A 17,448-nucleotide genomic window follows, 5' to 3' on the forward strand; every position below is an offset into this window, starting at 1 on the left:
ACTTTGCCAAATCAATGACTATTAACAAATGCAAACATGTACCTGAGATTAGTGTGAGAATATATCTTTCAGATTTTGAATACATTTTTCTAAATTTTATTGGCCGTTTTACATCAATTGGAATGATGGAGAGAAAGTGTCATATACCATGCGAGTCTGGGAGATGCTTGATTTTACCACAAGTTAATGCTGGTATGAATAGATAGCTTGTTAATATATATAAAAGGGAACCAAAATTTTAATCAATCACATAAGGGCTTCAGGACTTTGTAACTGAATGTCAAATCACATTATGCGCAGTTCTATGCACATCATATTTCTCATTTGAAGAATGATCAGCATATATTGTTTTTATGTGTTTGTTTATGTTTGCATGATAAAAATGGGCATGCCTTACATAAATGTTTATGTTTAGTATTGGTGTTGATATATGGGTAGGTTAAATTGGGCTGGTATGAGATCCAAGTTCATCAGATTCACTTGGTGTGATCCATACTGTATTTTGTTTGGGCCCGAATCAGACCAAATGTTACTATAACTTGTAAACCTCTCTATTCTTTTGTCCATAGTATTTTTCTGGAACAATAGTCAAAAGAACTGCCATTCGTTTGTAATACTAATAGTGAGTCATTGTAAGTATCAGACTATCAGCTAACCAACTATATATAATTATAGCAGAATATAATTCAAGATCCCCATTTTGGCTATGCACCAGATAGCAGATTTCATGGTAGCTTTTGCCGACCATAGAAAGAAAGGAAGTTATAAATTACAATATTTCTTAAGGAAAAATCATGGAGTGAACTGTTCTAATAATCAGTTTGTATTATGTCAGAGTTACTGTTCTTGATTTTTAGATAGAATTAGATGTTCCAAAAGGAGGTAGTTTAGATGATCAAATCATGGTAGATGTGTAATCAAATCGAGCAAAGGCGAGATTACAAAGCTGAAGATCAACTCATCTATTACCGAGTCGAGCTTTATTACTGAACAGTTCAAGGCTCATCCTAAATGAGCTTTCTAGATTTAGATTTAAATTATTTATTATTTTTTGCAAATAAATTATTTGTTCACAAAAAATATACTCCCTCCGTCTACGATACTGTTTCCACTTTGTGGACGGCACGGGTTTTAAGAAAGTGGTGGATAGTAGTTGATAGTATTGGTATTGTTGTGAGTAGAGTTTGGGTATAAATGATGAGAATATAACAAATAAAGTTTATTTGGTGCTTGATATGCTTATTGCTAATTATAGTATTTTAAAGAATATAGCTTGTGCCAAATTAATATTTTTATATATTTTAAGCTTACTCTCTTAACGGGCCACGAGCTAAATTCAAGCTTCACTAAGCTGAGTTTGAACAAGCTTTTATTGAGCCAAGATTGGAATGGAATAGTTCACAAGTAGCTTGACTTATATACAACCATGCTTGGTGGGGCTAAGGGAGGTAGTGGCATGGTAGGGAGCAGGAAAGTGTAAGACTTTACTGAGGTATGGCTTTGGGTGCGTGTCTGAATATGGGTTTTCAGTATTTAGAAGATCCTCTAGTTCTCATATTTTTTACTTTTGAGGTTATTTATGTATTATGTGGTGTCTAAGTGGATTTTTTTGACATTCAAACAATATAATTGAATCAATCCAAAATCTTACTTCAGTAAATCCAAATGGACCCATAACCCCAGTGGAGTAGACCTAATTGGATAGGTCTCGATTCATTTGATCTAGCACTGTGATGTACTCATAGTCTCATACTGTAGGCTGAAGCATATTCTGACGTATACCTTCTGTCATATGCTTGACAATTTATTGATTCCTCAAAGATTGCCAATGAGTGGTGGAATACAACTTAAGCTCATAAAAGTAATTTCATAAGAATGTTTCGGGTTAGCACAAAAGCAGTAAAAATAAAGAAATCTTTTGAAAATAACTACTGATTGCAATTCATTTGTCTTTTGCCTCAATGTGGTTCTTTAGAACATTTTGAATCTTCACAGTAAAAACAAAGAAATCCACTTGTGAAAGGAACCACCGATTGTAAAAGTATATCGCCTGAAGGCATTATTCTATTTGGTAGAATTTGATTTGTCTTTTTCCACTATGCAGTTGGGTTTGTAGAATCAGTTATAAAGTCCATCCTCATGTAAATCAATTCTGTTTCTAGTTTTGTTATGCTTCTGTGTGAATCACTGACCTATATACATCAGCTCCTTTGTATCAGATGCATGAAAATGTTCACATTTGAAAATGTCCAATATTCCCTTTTTCCTAGTTAATATGCATCTTTGTTGGTTTATACAGCAAAATACAGCTTTGATGACTCTGATGAGGAGGGCACACGCCATTTCATGGTGAATGTCATTGAGCCACAATTCAATCTTCACTCTGAAGAAGCTAATGTAAGTTCTGAGACAAACAATATATATGTTAGATATCTAAAGCTTTTTCTTGGAAAGCACATAGAATATAAATAGAATAAGTCGAGAGAAAATTGTCTTTTAGCTTCCAATAGTAGTCCTTTGAGTGGATTTGGATCTCATCCTTAAGGTTTATGGGATTTAAAGACAATATATCGCACTAATAATCTTTCTTTAAGGGGGTGGAGGATAAGAAACCGGATAATTTTGTTTGAAAAAAAAATAAGAGGGTGTACAAAGGGCTCTTCCTATACAAATATGTACAGCGCCAATCTCTAATTAAATGAGACACAATATGATTTTGAATTTTTTTCCAGTTGAAACCTGTTGAAGACCCAATTGTCCCACATGGATTTGGTAAATATCTTGCTTTCCATATAAAACTTGGATAACCCTCTTTTCTTATAAGGACTTTTAAGGGAATGATAGGCCCAATTCTAATATGATATCAAAGGAGGCCCAAGTCGATGAGGGTTTATTTGGTCTATGTGTAGCAGCCGATGGTCATACCGGCCCACACGTGCGGTTGCATGTTGAAGCATTGTTTGTCCCACATTGACTTGCTAAAAGATCTTGGTTCAGTATATAAGTTGGATAATCCCTCTCCCTTTATATGACCTTTTAAGGGTATGATGGGGCTTTCAACAAGACCCACGAATCTATACATTCTCTATAAGATTTCTGGATGGACCTTGACGATTCTTTTGTTCTTTGAGCCATACAGACCAACATAATGCTGGAACATTACCCCCATTAGTATACCATCTTTGCAAAATGAAGCTCTCGGGATTAGACAAACACAGATCAGTCATTGAGCTTAGCAATATCTACTGATGACTTAAATCTTGAAACACTCGCTGCCACAAACTGAAAAAAAGTATTGCACAAAAACAGGATTCAGGTATTTCGTCTGATTGCTTTGGTACCAATTTTTTGGGAGGAAAATAGATGGAACATGTCTCTCTAACACATTGCTGATGAGAAATTTACCAAACAAGTACCATGAAATTGATAAAACCTTTCTAGAGATAGAAACGTACAAGATAGGATTGAGAAATCTGTAGGGTAGGTAGAAGTCTTTAGAATATAATCGCTGGAGAATTTCCTAGATAAATCCAAAATTCATCTTCTTACATCTCCCTAACCGCCAACAAGTGCATCCCTCTAATTGCTTAAGCAAATAGCATTTGTTTTTTTCCGGAACCAAGCAAAGAACATTGCTCTTGAAAATTTGGAATTGGGTGTTTGGAAATTCTGATATAGTTTTGGCTTTCATAAAGTTAGCCAGTTGGAAATAGGCCTTCCTATCTGAAGATGGTAGACTAAAGTTTGATAGAGTAAAGAGTATTTTCAGATGAAAGAGATTTCAAAACAATATTAAAATAGAAGGAAAAAACAACTTGCAGGCAACCCTGCCCCAAGCGCCCATCAGGAGAAAACCCAAGAAGAAAATCTGCCGAATCAACTAAGATAAATTTTCTGATGACCCTAAATGATTAAACTCTACTACTTAAATAACAAAGGACCTAGGTCTCCGGAAACAATCCATCTCCTGAAGATATCCTTATATAACTTAACTCTAAACAACTTAATCAATTAAGGAAACATAATATAACTCTGGTCTCATCATATTCTTGGGGAAGTGTGGTTGATGGGGGGGGGGGGGGGGTTCAGATGACTCACTAAGATGGAATTTAGAACTTTCAGTCTTCTTTCCGTGTAGATCCTTCTTCAGGTCATTGTTCCATTGCAATTTCTGAGGTTCCTTTTGTCAAAAGATTGAGATAATACTAATACCAATGTTAGAAATAGATTTGTATATATGGTATGTCTTGTAGAGCAAGATAGAACTTTCCTAGTTTAGTTAGGACTCTTGTGCATATATAGGTGCTTTGATCAATAGGACAATACACAGAAATTTCTCCAACGTTATGTTTTGTCATTTGTCATAACAACCAACAAAGGTTCAGTTTTTCTTGTAGTTGTGAAATGATTTGAATAATACTGATACAAACATGTGATGTGCTCAAAGATGTCAAGTAAGAGCTCTGGTGATAGTCAAGTATTTCTAATCCTTTTTGCTCCAAAAAGTTTTCTCAAGTAGTGGACCAGTGGTTGCTCTATATTCAAAACCCACTAGCCCGAACTTCGGGTTTGGCCATTGGTAAGGGTGAAATACACATAAAAGTACGGCAGTCTGAAGCACCTTAAGACTTGACAAAAAAATGTGAATAATATATTTTACTTCTCTTCATATTTTCTAATAGGATTAATTTTTTGAGTTCAAGTCTTTGAGCTGCAGTTCATTGCTGCATTACTGAAGCAATACATATTTTATCAAGCTATCAATCAAAAAGAGGAAATAGTGATGTAACATCTGTTAAGCTTAAAATAGAATCTATTTTGACAGGGTAGATTCTTGCTCGCTGCTGTGAGTGGTCGTGTTTTAGCTCGATCCTTCCACTCAGTTCTCCAGGTTGGCCATGAGATGATTGAACAAGCTCTTAGTGAAGGAAAGATCCAAGTTCCTGAATCACAGCCTGAATTGACATGGAACCGTATGGAGTTCTCAGTGATGTTAGAGCATGTGCAAGCTCATGTAGCCCCCACTGATGTGGACCCAGGGGCTGGACTACAGTGGCTCCCTAAAATTCGTCGCAGCTCACCAAAAGTGAAGCGTACTGGAGCTTTACTGGAACGGGTATTTATGCCCTGTGATATGTACTTCCGTTACTCTAGGCACAAAGGTGGAACTCCTGACTTGAAGGTATTCCTCTAAGTTTGAGGTGATAACTAGCAAAGGATTAACATGCATTCTACTGGTGCAGGAAAACATATCTCTAACTTTGTGATGCCAATTCATGTTTAAAATTTACAGGTCAAACCTTTGAAAGAGCTTGCTTTCAATTCTCACAATATAACAGCTGCAATGACGTCCAGACAATTCCAAGTCATGCTTGATGTATTGACAAATCTTCTCTTTGCTCGACTTCCTAAGTAAGAACAATCTTGACCCTTTCTTTTAGAAGTTAAGACTTCCTGTGTGCTTTTCCTTTGGAACATTTGATTTATTGCTCCACAAGTTACTTTTCCATTGTTGTGGTGCTGGTCAGATCTCCATAATTCAAATTACTTTCACCTCTTGTTGATAATAACTCGTCTTGTCCAGATATCTACAAAATGATATCCTTGTTTTAATCACTTCAGGATCAACGTCTAGACTAGCTGAATTGTGTATTGTTGCAAATGTGACACATGCACTGATGCATTGCCTGTTTTTACATGGACTTTTTTTTCTAATGAGGTCTATAATTACTACATGATTATGAGGAAATAGGGATTCGGAAAATAAATAATTTTCCCAGTAGAAACTACTAATAATTGTGATGATAGATTATTTCCACATAGAAATTGATTATTTTTTGGCTAATTTCATGCTGAAAACCGTTTTTCCAAGCATAGTGCATGAGACTTGGCAGAGTGAATTTTGTTTGTTTTGGAGATGGAAAAATATTAAGATACAATTGGTGCGTAGAGTAGCTACTTTTCGGATTTATTTATCATTTTTGTGGATTTCAAGTGTTAAGTTTTTGATCCAGGCCAAGGAAAAGTAGTCTATCATATCCAACTGATGATGAAGACGATGTTGAAGAGGAGGCAGATGAAGTGGTTCCTGATGGTGTTGAAGAGGTGGAACTGGCAAAAGTTGACCTCGAACATAAAGAGCGGATGAAGAGGTTAATCCTGGATGATATAAGAAACTTGTCTCTGCAGACTGATATAACTGGAGATCCTCATGCAGAAATTGAAATGGAACTCTGGATGATAACTTGTGCAAAATCCATATTGGTGAGTTCTGAACTAATTGAAATGTCTTTAATATTTAAGCCCAGTAAGGTGTGTTTATTACACGTTGGAATTGGCTTGCTTAAAGATAACATTATTTTGTATAAAGCATTTATACCATTAATAATAATACACAGAAAATCCATTTACTCATAAAAAATTCTCAATTGAACCTATTAATCCCATTTTTGATTTGGCGTTCTATTCTATGTTTTTATATCTACTAATCAGATTCATGTAGAAATTTCTAAGATATCGAAGACTGTCAATGTATTCAGAAAAGTTTAAACATACGAGGGGCTTCCTGTATATTTACAGTATGGCTTTCCCTGCCTGTTTCTATGTTGGACTTTATGATTTAATATATTCTCAGGTGCAAAGATTGAAAAAGGAGCTAGTTAACGCGCAAAAGTTAAGAAAAGTTGCGTCAGCTTCCCTAAGGACTGCTTTGCAGAAAGCTGCACAACTACGATTAATGGAAAAAGAGAAAAATAAAAGTCCTTCTTATGCTATGCGTATTTCTTTGCAAATAAATAAGGTGGTCTGGGGTATGCTCATTGATGGGAAGTCCTTTGCTGAAGCTGAGATAAATGACATGGTACGTATCTATAGTTTACGTGCATTATAATTCTTTTGCGGACAACTATGTTTAACATGCTAAACAAAATTAATTTTAAAATTTTGCTTTAAGTAGGAGGGCTTATGATATTACTACAAGTTGCTTCTCATGTTTTTTGTTTGTTGTGATGGTTGTAACAATTTACCTAGGGAAACAACTTCAACACTACCACATCAGCGGCACATCAAAAGTTTGAACCCACCAACTTCTATAAACCCTATCCCCAAAAGCAAACATCAACTTGGGTTCCACTAATATATACACATATATATATATATAGGGAGAGGATCATGTGTGAACTGATGAACAACGATGTTCATGTGCGAATCAATGAACAAATACATAAAATACATGAACAAAAACATATGAACAACGATGTTCATGGAGAACCATGAACAAATACATAAAATACATGAACATAAGCACATGAACAACGATGTTCATGACTTAATGTTGAACAATCGTTGTTCATGTCCAAATAAAGGGCTGTGATTGGTTCTCCATTCTCACAAAAAGATGTAATTCTCACTTGATCACATCCCTATATATATATTTCTCCACTAAAAGCATTGTTGTATATATATATATATATATATATATATATATATATATATATATATATATATATATATTTCGTTGAGAATGCTTGTGAACACGCGCGAATAAGTCAATAACTTTTACAAATAAGTCAATAATTTTTATGAATAGGCAATTTGGTCTGGGTTCGATTCCTGAAGGGGGCGAGATTTTTACCATATTAATTGGATACGGCTATTTGTAAATTGTAAATAATATTGATTTATTCGTTATTCTCATTTCTCACGAAAAATAAATTTCGCAATGGAATCACACCCTATATATACAGTGTGTGTGTGTGTGTGTGTGTGTGAGAGAGAGAGAGAGAGAGAGAGAAATGTTATGCTACATACCTATGTGACCTCCTTATGTGAGCACCACTCACATTTAGCATTCGTTAGCGTTATCTTTTTTGTTTTAGACATTTACTTTTATTCTAATACTTCATAAAATGTTAGTGAGATCATTAATTTTATAAGTTACATAAAAATCAAGGTCCAATTTGTTCTTTTTATTAATTATTTGAAGTTAAAGTGAATATGAACAAATTGGACTTTGATTTTTATGTAATTTATAAAATTAATGAATAATGATCTCAATAGCAATTTATGAAGTATTAGAATAAAAGTAAATGTCTAAAACAAAAAAGATAACGCCAACGAATGCTAAATGTGAGTGGTGCTCACATAAAGAGCTCACATAAGATATGTAGCATAACATTTCTCTATATATATATCATGGGATCTGACAAAATAAAAACTCATTTTAAAATAAATAAACATAAAGTTATATAATTTTTTGAAACTTTAAATGGTTATGTCTTGGTTGTTTCAAGTCCATTTTCTACATATCATATTAAAGATTTTTTTATTTTTGATTTAATCTGCATATTTTGTTAGGAACGAAATTATACGACAAGGACCAAGGTAGATAACAAGAAAAAAAAAATGAAAAGAGATGAACACATTCATAAAAATGAAAACTATTGAACTTAGGAAAAATTATAAGAAAATATATTGTTCGATGCTTCAAATACTTTATGAACACATTTAAATACTCTGAGGTACTTAAAAACATTATTTTATATTTTTATATAAATCAAAATATATTTTAAAAATAAATTATCCTCCTTTCTAATAGCTTAAGCTTTTCGATAATATGGTTGTTCGTACGGTACTGAAGCAAGGCAAATAAAAGGTCCATGTGTATAATCTCCACCTCAAATATGAATTAACTTTCTTGCATGCCAGGTGGAGAAGTCATTAAAATATTAAGTTAAATGATTTCCCTATATTTTAGTTTAGCTTTTAAATATCAATGTTGTCCCTCTTTGTTAGCGGTAGTTTTTAGATGTCAATGTTCTCTACAATTTTATTTTTGGTTAACTTCAAGTAATCTGCTTCTGGATACTTGTATATGCATCCTTCATCTTTAAAGAATTTGAGGGAAAGCAGATAACTGAAAAGGAAGGATGCTATAGTCTTCGTACTTATTATTGCTTTCCTTTCTTCCCTATTTTACTATAGTTCCTTACCTGCAACATGAAATTGGCTATGTAAATGTATCTAAGGTGGTAACATCAATGATAAAAGTTCAAATTTTTGTGTTTCAAAATATTGTCCTTCACATCTCAATTGGATGTCCCTTATGTTTTAATAGAATCCTTAAAGGGGAGCTTTTGATGTCGTTTATTAGCACTACTTTTTTTGTCTAGTTTTAGCACTTAGGTTTTAATTCTCTCTTCAGATCTATGATTTTGACAGAGACTATAAGGACGTTGGTGTTGCTAAGTTCACTACAAAGTACTTCGTAATCAGAAACTGTCTTCCGAATGCCAAGTCAGACATGCTCTTGTGTGCATGGAATCCTCCTTCAGAGTGGGGAAAGTATGCTTCATTTCCTATATCATATTTTTTATCGTTTATCTCTGACTTGATCTCAGCAAATAAGATTTAGTTGTTTCGTTACATTTTTAGTCCTTGTGACCTCTCTCACATGGACATGTTGACATGCTCACATCCTAGTGTATTACTATGTTTTTTTATTGTCATCGTTGTGAACTTATTTCCTTTCTTTCTAAATTAGGAGCTCTGAAAGTTTACAGCACTTATTTCTGCCATGACCGCTGATTCTGGTTCCATAAAATGCTTACTATTATCCTTCTCTATGACTCTTAAGTCATTCATATCTAACAACCTGCCAAAAGTATCTAAGGGTTTGCATGGATTCATTCTAATATTTTTGGGCTTGAAAGTTTAAAAATGAGAGATGAGATTTTTTTTTGTTTTACTTTTTATATATCTTTTGGCATAGCATATGGTTCTGAAATGTTGTTTCTCAAATTCTTTTCCAAGAAGCCAATATTAGAAAAAAAAAAAATAGCAAAGCAAATATTGTCTGATCTTGGAAGTGAAGGAACAAAAGACAGTTCTTTGAAATAAAAGCAATCTGGCTTTAGCTTTATGCTTGTTTTTTCTTTATTTTCCTCTCAAACAAATATTTTCTTAGAACTTTGGATGGAGATCCATTAGGGGTACTTATAAAAGTAAAATTTTGTTTAGCTAAGTGAAAATCAAAGTTTCATCTAATTAGTGCTGTGACTGACTTGGAAAATAGTGTTAATCTTCAAAACATTTTTTTGATAATAACTTTGAACATCGAACATTTATACAAAAAGAATATTTTTGACTGAAAACATGAGAATTGTTTGAGTAATATTGTTTTTGAGCAAATCAAGCCTTCAAGAACACCAAGCACTTTTAAGTTGCTAACGTGTTTATATTCAACTTCAGTACAATTTTCTTAGCTTGCTATCAATCCCTTGTCGAATGCTCAGCACAAGTTGGCAAAAGACTGACTGACCACTTTTTAAGTGTTTTCTTATTTTATTTCCTGTTATGACATTGTCACGTATGTCCTCTATGCAACTGAGATGTTATTATGTTCCAAATTTTCGTGAAGTTTTTAGTGTTTGATGAATCACAGGCAAGAGATTTAGCTAATCTTTTCCTCTGCATTGTCCTCTGTGTTTCGGTTTCTGGATGCAGAAAAGTGATGCTCCGTGTAGATGCAAAACAAGGCTTTTCAAAGGATGGAAACTCTCCTCTTGAACTATTCCAGGTTGGTACTTCATTAATTAGTGTAATGTCCATTTTCACTTGCATCCAATATTGGTGCTCACTCGTCAGTGTGTGTGTATATGCATTTGATTCATGGACACAGAGATGCATCTTCGTAAATAGATAAATATGCCCACACTGCTGGCATAAAATTTAACTGTTACTGTGTTCTTGAAGTATTAAAGTGTGAAAGCATCCAGAAACCAATTCGGGTTCTGTTCTCATATATTCAATAGAATCAATCCCCGTTGAATTTTCTCATGAACAAAGTGACAATCGATCTCAATATGCTTGGTTTCGCTCATGAAAGACTGGATTAGATTCAATGTGAAGTGCAGCCTGATTATCACACCACAACTTTCAAACCCACTTCATTTACAAACCGATGTACATACATAATCTCATGTAAAAATTTATCCATAGTCCTATACTCCCATAGCTCTAATGAAATCAGATCACTTTCTGTTTCGTGCTTTTCCACGAAATCAAATATTCTCCAAAGAACACACAAAATCTCGAAGTAGATCTTCTATCTTCTTTCGACCCTGCCTAGTCAGCATCTGAAAAACATTTAATCTGATTGTGACCATGGTCACCATACAAAATTCCACGTTTAGGTGCTCCTTTCAAATACCACAAAATTTGCTCCACCACCTTCCTGTGTCAACAGTTGGTGATGACATATACTGACTCGTCACACTGACTGGATGAGCTATATCTGGACATGTCACCCTCAAATAATTCAACTTTTCAATCAATCTTCTATACCTCTCAATCATCAAATAACAAACCATCTTTAGCTTCCAAGTTTCTCGTCTCTGAAAGTAAACCAAATTTGCGACAAGAATATTCCTTTCTTCTCATCACCTCGACAAAAAGTACTTAAGCTCTCCCACATATTTTGTATTGAAAGGGAGATAAGCTTTTAAAGAAGCAATTCCTTCGGAATCACTACCAGATATCATCACAATATCATCTGCATACACGCCCACCAAAATAATACCACATTCAAACTGTTTGTAGAAATCAGAATCATCAGATTTACTTTATTTCATACCAAACCTCTCAACATCACTAGCAAATGTACCAAACCATGCACGAAGATAATAGACCTTCTTAGATTACTTCTAAGCAACAAACTCAAAACTAGGGCGGTTGCTCCATATAGACATCCTCAATTAGATCGCTATAAAGAAAGACATTCTTGATTTCGAGTTGGTGAAGTGGCCCTTTGCCAGCGTAATGAGAAAACTTGATAGAGGTGAGTTTGGCCACAGGTGCAAATGTCTCAGATTGATCAACACCATAAGTCTAAGTGTAACCTTTAGCAACAAGGCGAGCTTTCAGACGATCAATGGAGCCCTCATGATTGACTTTAACTGCAAACACCCATGTACAACCAATAGATCGTTTACCTTCATGAAGCTCCACCAAAACCCAAGTGCCATTAGGATACAAACCATTCATCTCCTCAATCATGCAATTGATCGAAGATGGGCCCATGCTTCAAGAATGATTTTAGGAACATAATACAGAGAAGCAACAAAAGAGCGAGAGGAAGAAGGCAAGTGACTATAGGAAACAAAAACAGAATTGGGATAAGTACATGAACGTTTACATTTACAAAGAGCAATGGGAAGTTCATCACTCGTGGTTGGATCTAACAACAAAGCTATTAGCTCATCACGATAGGAGGCTTGCGCAGCTGGAGCAGAAGCAACAGCAGGAACTGAAAGTGATGACAGCAAGAATATGTCCATGTGATGGGAAATTTTTATCTATATTCATCTATTGATCAAAGCACCTATATATACACAAGATTCTTGATTAAACTTGGAAAGGACTAATTTACTCTACAATTTATCCCATTTATACAAATCTACTTCTAACAATCTCAAACTTTTACTTAGTTTTTTTTAATGTCTAGTATTAATTTCGGCATGTGAAGCCATATGAATTCAGTCAATTCTTATATTGTGTATTAGGTTTTCTATATTATTTTTTATTTCTATAAGTTTATATAACATAATACTCCCTCCGTCTCTTAAAAAAACATGCATCTTTTGTCATTTTGGGCCGTCTCACAAAAACATGCACTTTCCATTTTTGAACAATACCCCACCACAATCCCTTTATTTTTTATCTATTCTTTTCGTACTTATTCACAAAAAAACCATCATGGCCCACCATAGTACACTCTCATCTAACATACTTGATAAAGTGGGACTCATTTTCCACTCACAATACACTTTCATCTAACATCTAACATGTCTTAAAACTCGTGCCACTCATTCCCGCCACATGTTTTTAAGATATGGAGGGAATGTATAATAAATTTTAAAAAAATGATAGTTTGGAAATGTTACCAAGAGTTTCCAAGGGAATGCTATTATTAGTTTCTATAAAATTTTTAATAGGTTTCTACGATTGAAAAGTAGATCTGATAAAAACAATTATTTAAATTATAGGATAAAAATAATGATATGATTTTCCATTCCATCCTCATTCCATAGACATACCAATTTAGGAAATGTTATTCTTGTACGATCCTTTTCCATTTCAACTGAATTCTTAATTTTACTCCATATTGATCACCTCCCTCCTACTCCTAGAGGTCCAGTTCAGCTGTTCTGGCATAACAATCTGCTATCCTACTATTTAGGTGGAGATTTACCCTTTAAAGATACATTTGACTGAGAGCATGTACCGATTGATGTGGCAATACCTCTTTCCTGAAGAAGAACAAGACTCCCAAAGGAGACAGGTCTGTGTAATCTGAACCAACAGAATCTTTCAACCAGATAATCCTCCAATCTTCTCATTTATTTTATATTTCTCTGTGATGTATAGGAAGTATGGAAGGTTTCAACAACAGCAGGTGCAAGGCGTGTAAAGAAAGGCTCAATAATCCATGATGCATCTCAATCTGGCAGTACAACGAAAGAGGTTGACTCGTCCAAATCAAATTCAGCTGCAGCTAACCAGATTGGAACTCAAGCTGATTCTTCCCAAGTGAGTATCTTTTAATAGTTTCAACAATTTATGTATCGTGCTCTGGATATATACAAATTTAGGGATGCGAAGAAGATCTGCATCTTTCGCTATTAATTTTTATGGATTATATTCCAAAGAAACTGAAAGCTGGCCTTTAGGATAAGTACTATATGGAGATCTAGAGGGAATGAAGCATAGATCACCTAGCAGAAATCAGGTTAGCAGAGTTGTTGTTTCTATTAATCCTAAGGTTTAAAACTCCTGTCAATACATCTCCTCTGCATCATTTTGAACTGAAAGATAAAACTGCTGTATTTGAGTAGATAGCCAGTAAGGAGAACATGATTATGGGCTTCATATTTGAAAAGAAAATTTTCTCTGGAAATGGTATGCAGAAAAAGTGTGGTCATTAGTATTTGGAAGTTTCAGCAGAAGATGGACAAATTCCTAAGGGAGTAAGGATAGGAACACAAACCCAATATATATTGGAAAAATCAATCATCAGTTGTTTACAGTTTTGATATTTCTCTTCTTCAATTTGGGAAATTGTCTGCATCACAAATTTTCAAGGATCTGAAATACAATACATTAGGCTAGAGAGGCAAACAAGTGCCAGTGCCTCTAGTATATTATTTAAGTGTGTGTTGTCAATAGGTTTATAGGCTTCAACCATCACAACCACCTGATTCTCAGGTAGTAAAGGTATTATTTTACTTACAGCTTTTAAGCAAACAACTTGTAGCAAGATATGCCCTCAATGAGCAAATTTTAGCTCTGAGGATTTGAGGAACTTAGGAGTTATATGACCACTCAGCCCTCAGAGGATCCTGGGGTGTTGTTATTCGAGGAGTTTGAATAATGTTATTGTTATGTGTTTATTTTCCTTTGCAAAACCTCTGGTCTGGAGAAGGAACATTACACTAGATGATCACAGCTTGTTGCCAGGAATATTATGCACCCTGTGTGATACTGGTAGAGTAAAGAAGAGTGATTAAAGTAAACTAGAACCGAACTGAATAATTGACTCACAATTGAATGATAAAAGACAACCAGGAGGAGAAGAGTTCTCCTGTCCAAACGCTAACGCTATTTCAATCTTTCACAATCGTCTTTGACAACCCTAATTGTGATGGCTATAAGCACCAAAAGCCCATGCAAGAGCCCACAACCCAAAGTAACTAATAACAAATAACATTATAGAAATAAGGAAACTATATAATCAGGGCAGCTCCCTACATCCGCTTCCCTCGACGGGAGGTGTAGACTCAATCCTTAACAGATTCTCAATAACCAATTATTGCAGGTTCCTCCATGGTTTCATCTGAGATAACATCACCGCCTAGCCATTGTTCTCCAGCTATGAGATTGTTTTTCGTAACTGTTTGACACAGGGAGACAATAGTTATTTACAAATTCCTTGGCGTTAACTGAATGCAGGCATCGAAGTTGCAGAATCTAAAACCAAACCCAGAGCTAAGGAGAACTTCTTCTTTTGACAGAACATGGGAGGAAAATGTGGCAGAATCGGTGGCTAATGAACTAGTACTGCAAATGCATTCCTCTACAAAAGGGGGTTCCATTTCTTGTATTGAACAGCCAGATGAAACCAGTAAAAGTAAGTTAAAAGAGACAAAACTAGTAAAACCTGGTCGGGCCTCTCATGAAGAGAAAAAGGGTGCGAAAGCTCAAGATGACAAAAAATCTCAACCTCGAAAGCTGAGGGAATTTCACAATATCAAAATCAGCCAGGTTGATTCTTTTATAATAAATTTATTTCTGATTTCTTGTCCTAATATATTACTATTATTATTTGTATTGAAATTTACTTGTGCTTCATGAATTAGGTTGAGCTGTTAGTTACCTATGAAGGATCAAGATTTGCTGTGAGTGACTTAAGGTTGCTGATGGACACCTTCCACCGCGCTGAGTTCACCGGGACATGGAGAAGGTTGTTCTCCCGTGTTAAGAAGCATATAATATGGGGTGTTTTGAAATCTGTCACAGGGATGCAGGTAAACTCTTATTATTGTTCTCTCTATCTGTCTATTGGAAAAGCGTATACAAATTATATCTCTTGACTGATGAAAATGATGAGTGTTTTATGTCCCTTAGGCAGATACATGCATGAGCATGTTTAACCTTCATGACTGTACGGTGTAAATCTTTAGTATAATAAAAGATTGGTTGCCTTGAACAGGCTACAGAAATAATATTGTTTTTTCCTATATGCAAAACAATTGTAAAGAAATTAGCATCAGGAAACATGTTTACACCCTTGTAACATTCTCACCCATTATTTAAATATATAGGGTAAGAAGTTCAAAGACAAAGCAAACACTAGTACCAGTGTTACTGTTCCGGAGACTGAACTTAATCTGAGTGATAGTGATGGAGGTTCAGCTGAAAAAACTGATCAGAACCCAATGACCTGGCCGAAGCGTCCTACTGATGGGGCAGGAGATGGTTTTGTGACCTCCATAAGGGGTCTTTTCACTAATCAGCGCCGTAAAGCAAAGGCTTTTGTTCTGAGGACAATGAGGGGTGATGCAGAGAATGAGATCCATGGTGAGTGGAGTGAAAGTGAAGCTGAGTTCTCACCATTTGCCAGACAGTTGACCATGACAAAAGCTAAAAGGCTGATTAGGCGTCACACTAAAAAGTTCCGTTCTAAGAAAGGTCAGTAGATATCATCTCTCTTTTGGTAATTTATTACTGTTATATAAGCTTTTCATTATTTGTTTCTTTGTGTGGGTATGCTCATGTGTTTGTTGGTCAACATATTTTTATATGAAAATAAAGGATGTTAATAATGCCTTAGCTGTTATCATAAATTCATAATAACTGTTGCATCAACTGTTCCGCATGCATACATAGTCAATTTAGTGGCAGATAAAATGTCAGTGGAATGCTGTTCTATGCTTGTTTGAAGTTCATACTCGTATCGCTGCTTCTCATCTTGGTAGTTACATACACCTTTGATGAATAGAAGCTTCTGGTCCGTGTTTAGTACCCAGACTTTGTTGAAGATACTTGAATTAACTATATCATTCCTTCAGGCTTAACATTGCAGCAGAAAGATTCACTTCCTGAATCTCCCAGGGAGAGTGAACCCTTTGAAATGTTTGAAAGTGACTCTTCAAGTGGATCCTCACCGTATGAGGATTTTTCACGAAGTGAGGAGTTTCAAGAAGTGTAGAAGGCACATCATAATTTTCAAAGTCGGAGAGCCTGCCGCACGGCATCTTGCGTTATGTATAGAGGATTCTGTTGCAGAAATATATATGTGCACCTAAACTTCCCAGAAATATTTGATTGGTTTCCTAGCCATCTGGGGATGAAGTGAGTTGGAAAGAAATGGAGGTACAGTACCAACTGTTCGTTACACTTTTTACTATTTAGAAGTAGAAAGCCCAACCCTGTTTCTTGGTAAGAATTGTATTCAGTGCTACTCTCCTTTCCTTTTTATGAAAAAAGAAAAAGAAACAGTAATTTTTGGTGTTTCTCCGTATGAGGAAGTTTGAGGCTCATAGAGCCCAATAATTTTGTAGCATAGCAAGAGGCCGAGATGGGTTATACAAATTGAAATTAACTTGTATTTTGTATTAGCTTATAAATTATAATATACATATATGCATTCATGTTCCGAGTGAAAAGTGACCACGCTAACATGCATCATACCACAAACGTTCACCTACTTAGAGTGTTATTCTACTGTTTTTAATTTGATTATTCCTTAGCCTAAACTAATCATGGTTATGATGATATTGAGAAATAGAAAACTATTGTTAGCGATATTGTAAGATAAAGTAGTTGGATAAGATGATTTGTATATATTATCTAAAAAATGTACTTAAATAATTAATAAATTGGGAACCATGT

General features: G+C 34.9%; 1 protein-coding gene across 2 annotated transcripts in view; it reads left to right on the forward strand.

Annotated features, from left to right (window-relative positions):
* LOC130992534 (protein SABRE) overlaps positions 1 to 17,207 on the forward strand; it is a 35,415-nt gene extending 18,208 nt beyond the window's left edge. For both annotated transcript variants that reach the window (XM_057917198.1, XM_057917199.1), the window contains 13 exons: positions 2,300 to 2,397; positions 4,826 to 5,182; positions 5,294 to 5,412; positions 6,015 to 6,264; positions 6,635 to 6,859; positions 9,203 to 9,342; positions 10,504 to 10,576; positions 13,238 to 13,339; positions 13,426 to 13,587; positions 15,007 to 15,318; positions 15,414 to 15,581; positions 15,879 to 16,245; positions 16,626 to 17,207. In XM_057917198.1, the coding sequence (XP_057773181.1) occupies positions 2,300 to 2,397; positions 4,826 to 5,182; positions 5,294 to 5,412; positions 6,015 to 6,264; positions 6,635 to 6,859; positions 9,203 to 9,342; positions 10,504 to 10,576; positions 13,238 to 13,339; positions 13,426 to 13,587; positions 15,007 to 15,318; positions 15,414 to 15,581; positions 15,879 to 16,245; positions 16,626 to 16,765 (2,513 nt within the window). In that variant the 3' untranslated portion in view covers positions 16,766 to 17,207. The remainder of the gene's footprint in view (positions 1 to 2,299; positions 2,398 to 4,825; positions 5,183 to 5,293; positions 5,413 to 6,014; positions 6,265 to 6,634; positions 6,860 to 9,202; positions 9,343 to 10,503; positions 10,577 to 13,237; positions 13,340 to 13,425; positions 13,588 to 15,006; positions 15,319 to 15,413; positions 15,582 to 15,878; positions 16,246 to 16,625) is intronic.
* Positions 17,208 to 17,448: the final 241 nt, after the last annotated feature.

The sequence above is a fragment of the Salvia miltiorrhiza genome, chromosome 7 (assembly GCF_028751815.1).
Source record: "Salvia miltiorrhiza cultivar Shanhuang (shh) chromosome 7, IMPLAD_Smil_shh, whole genome shotgun sequence".
Lineage (NCBI taxonomy): Eukaryota > Viridiplantae > Streptophyta > Magnoliopsida > Lamiales > Lamiaceae > Salvia > Salvia miltiorrhiza.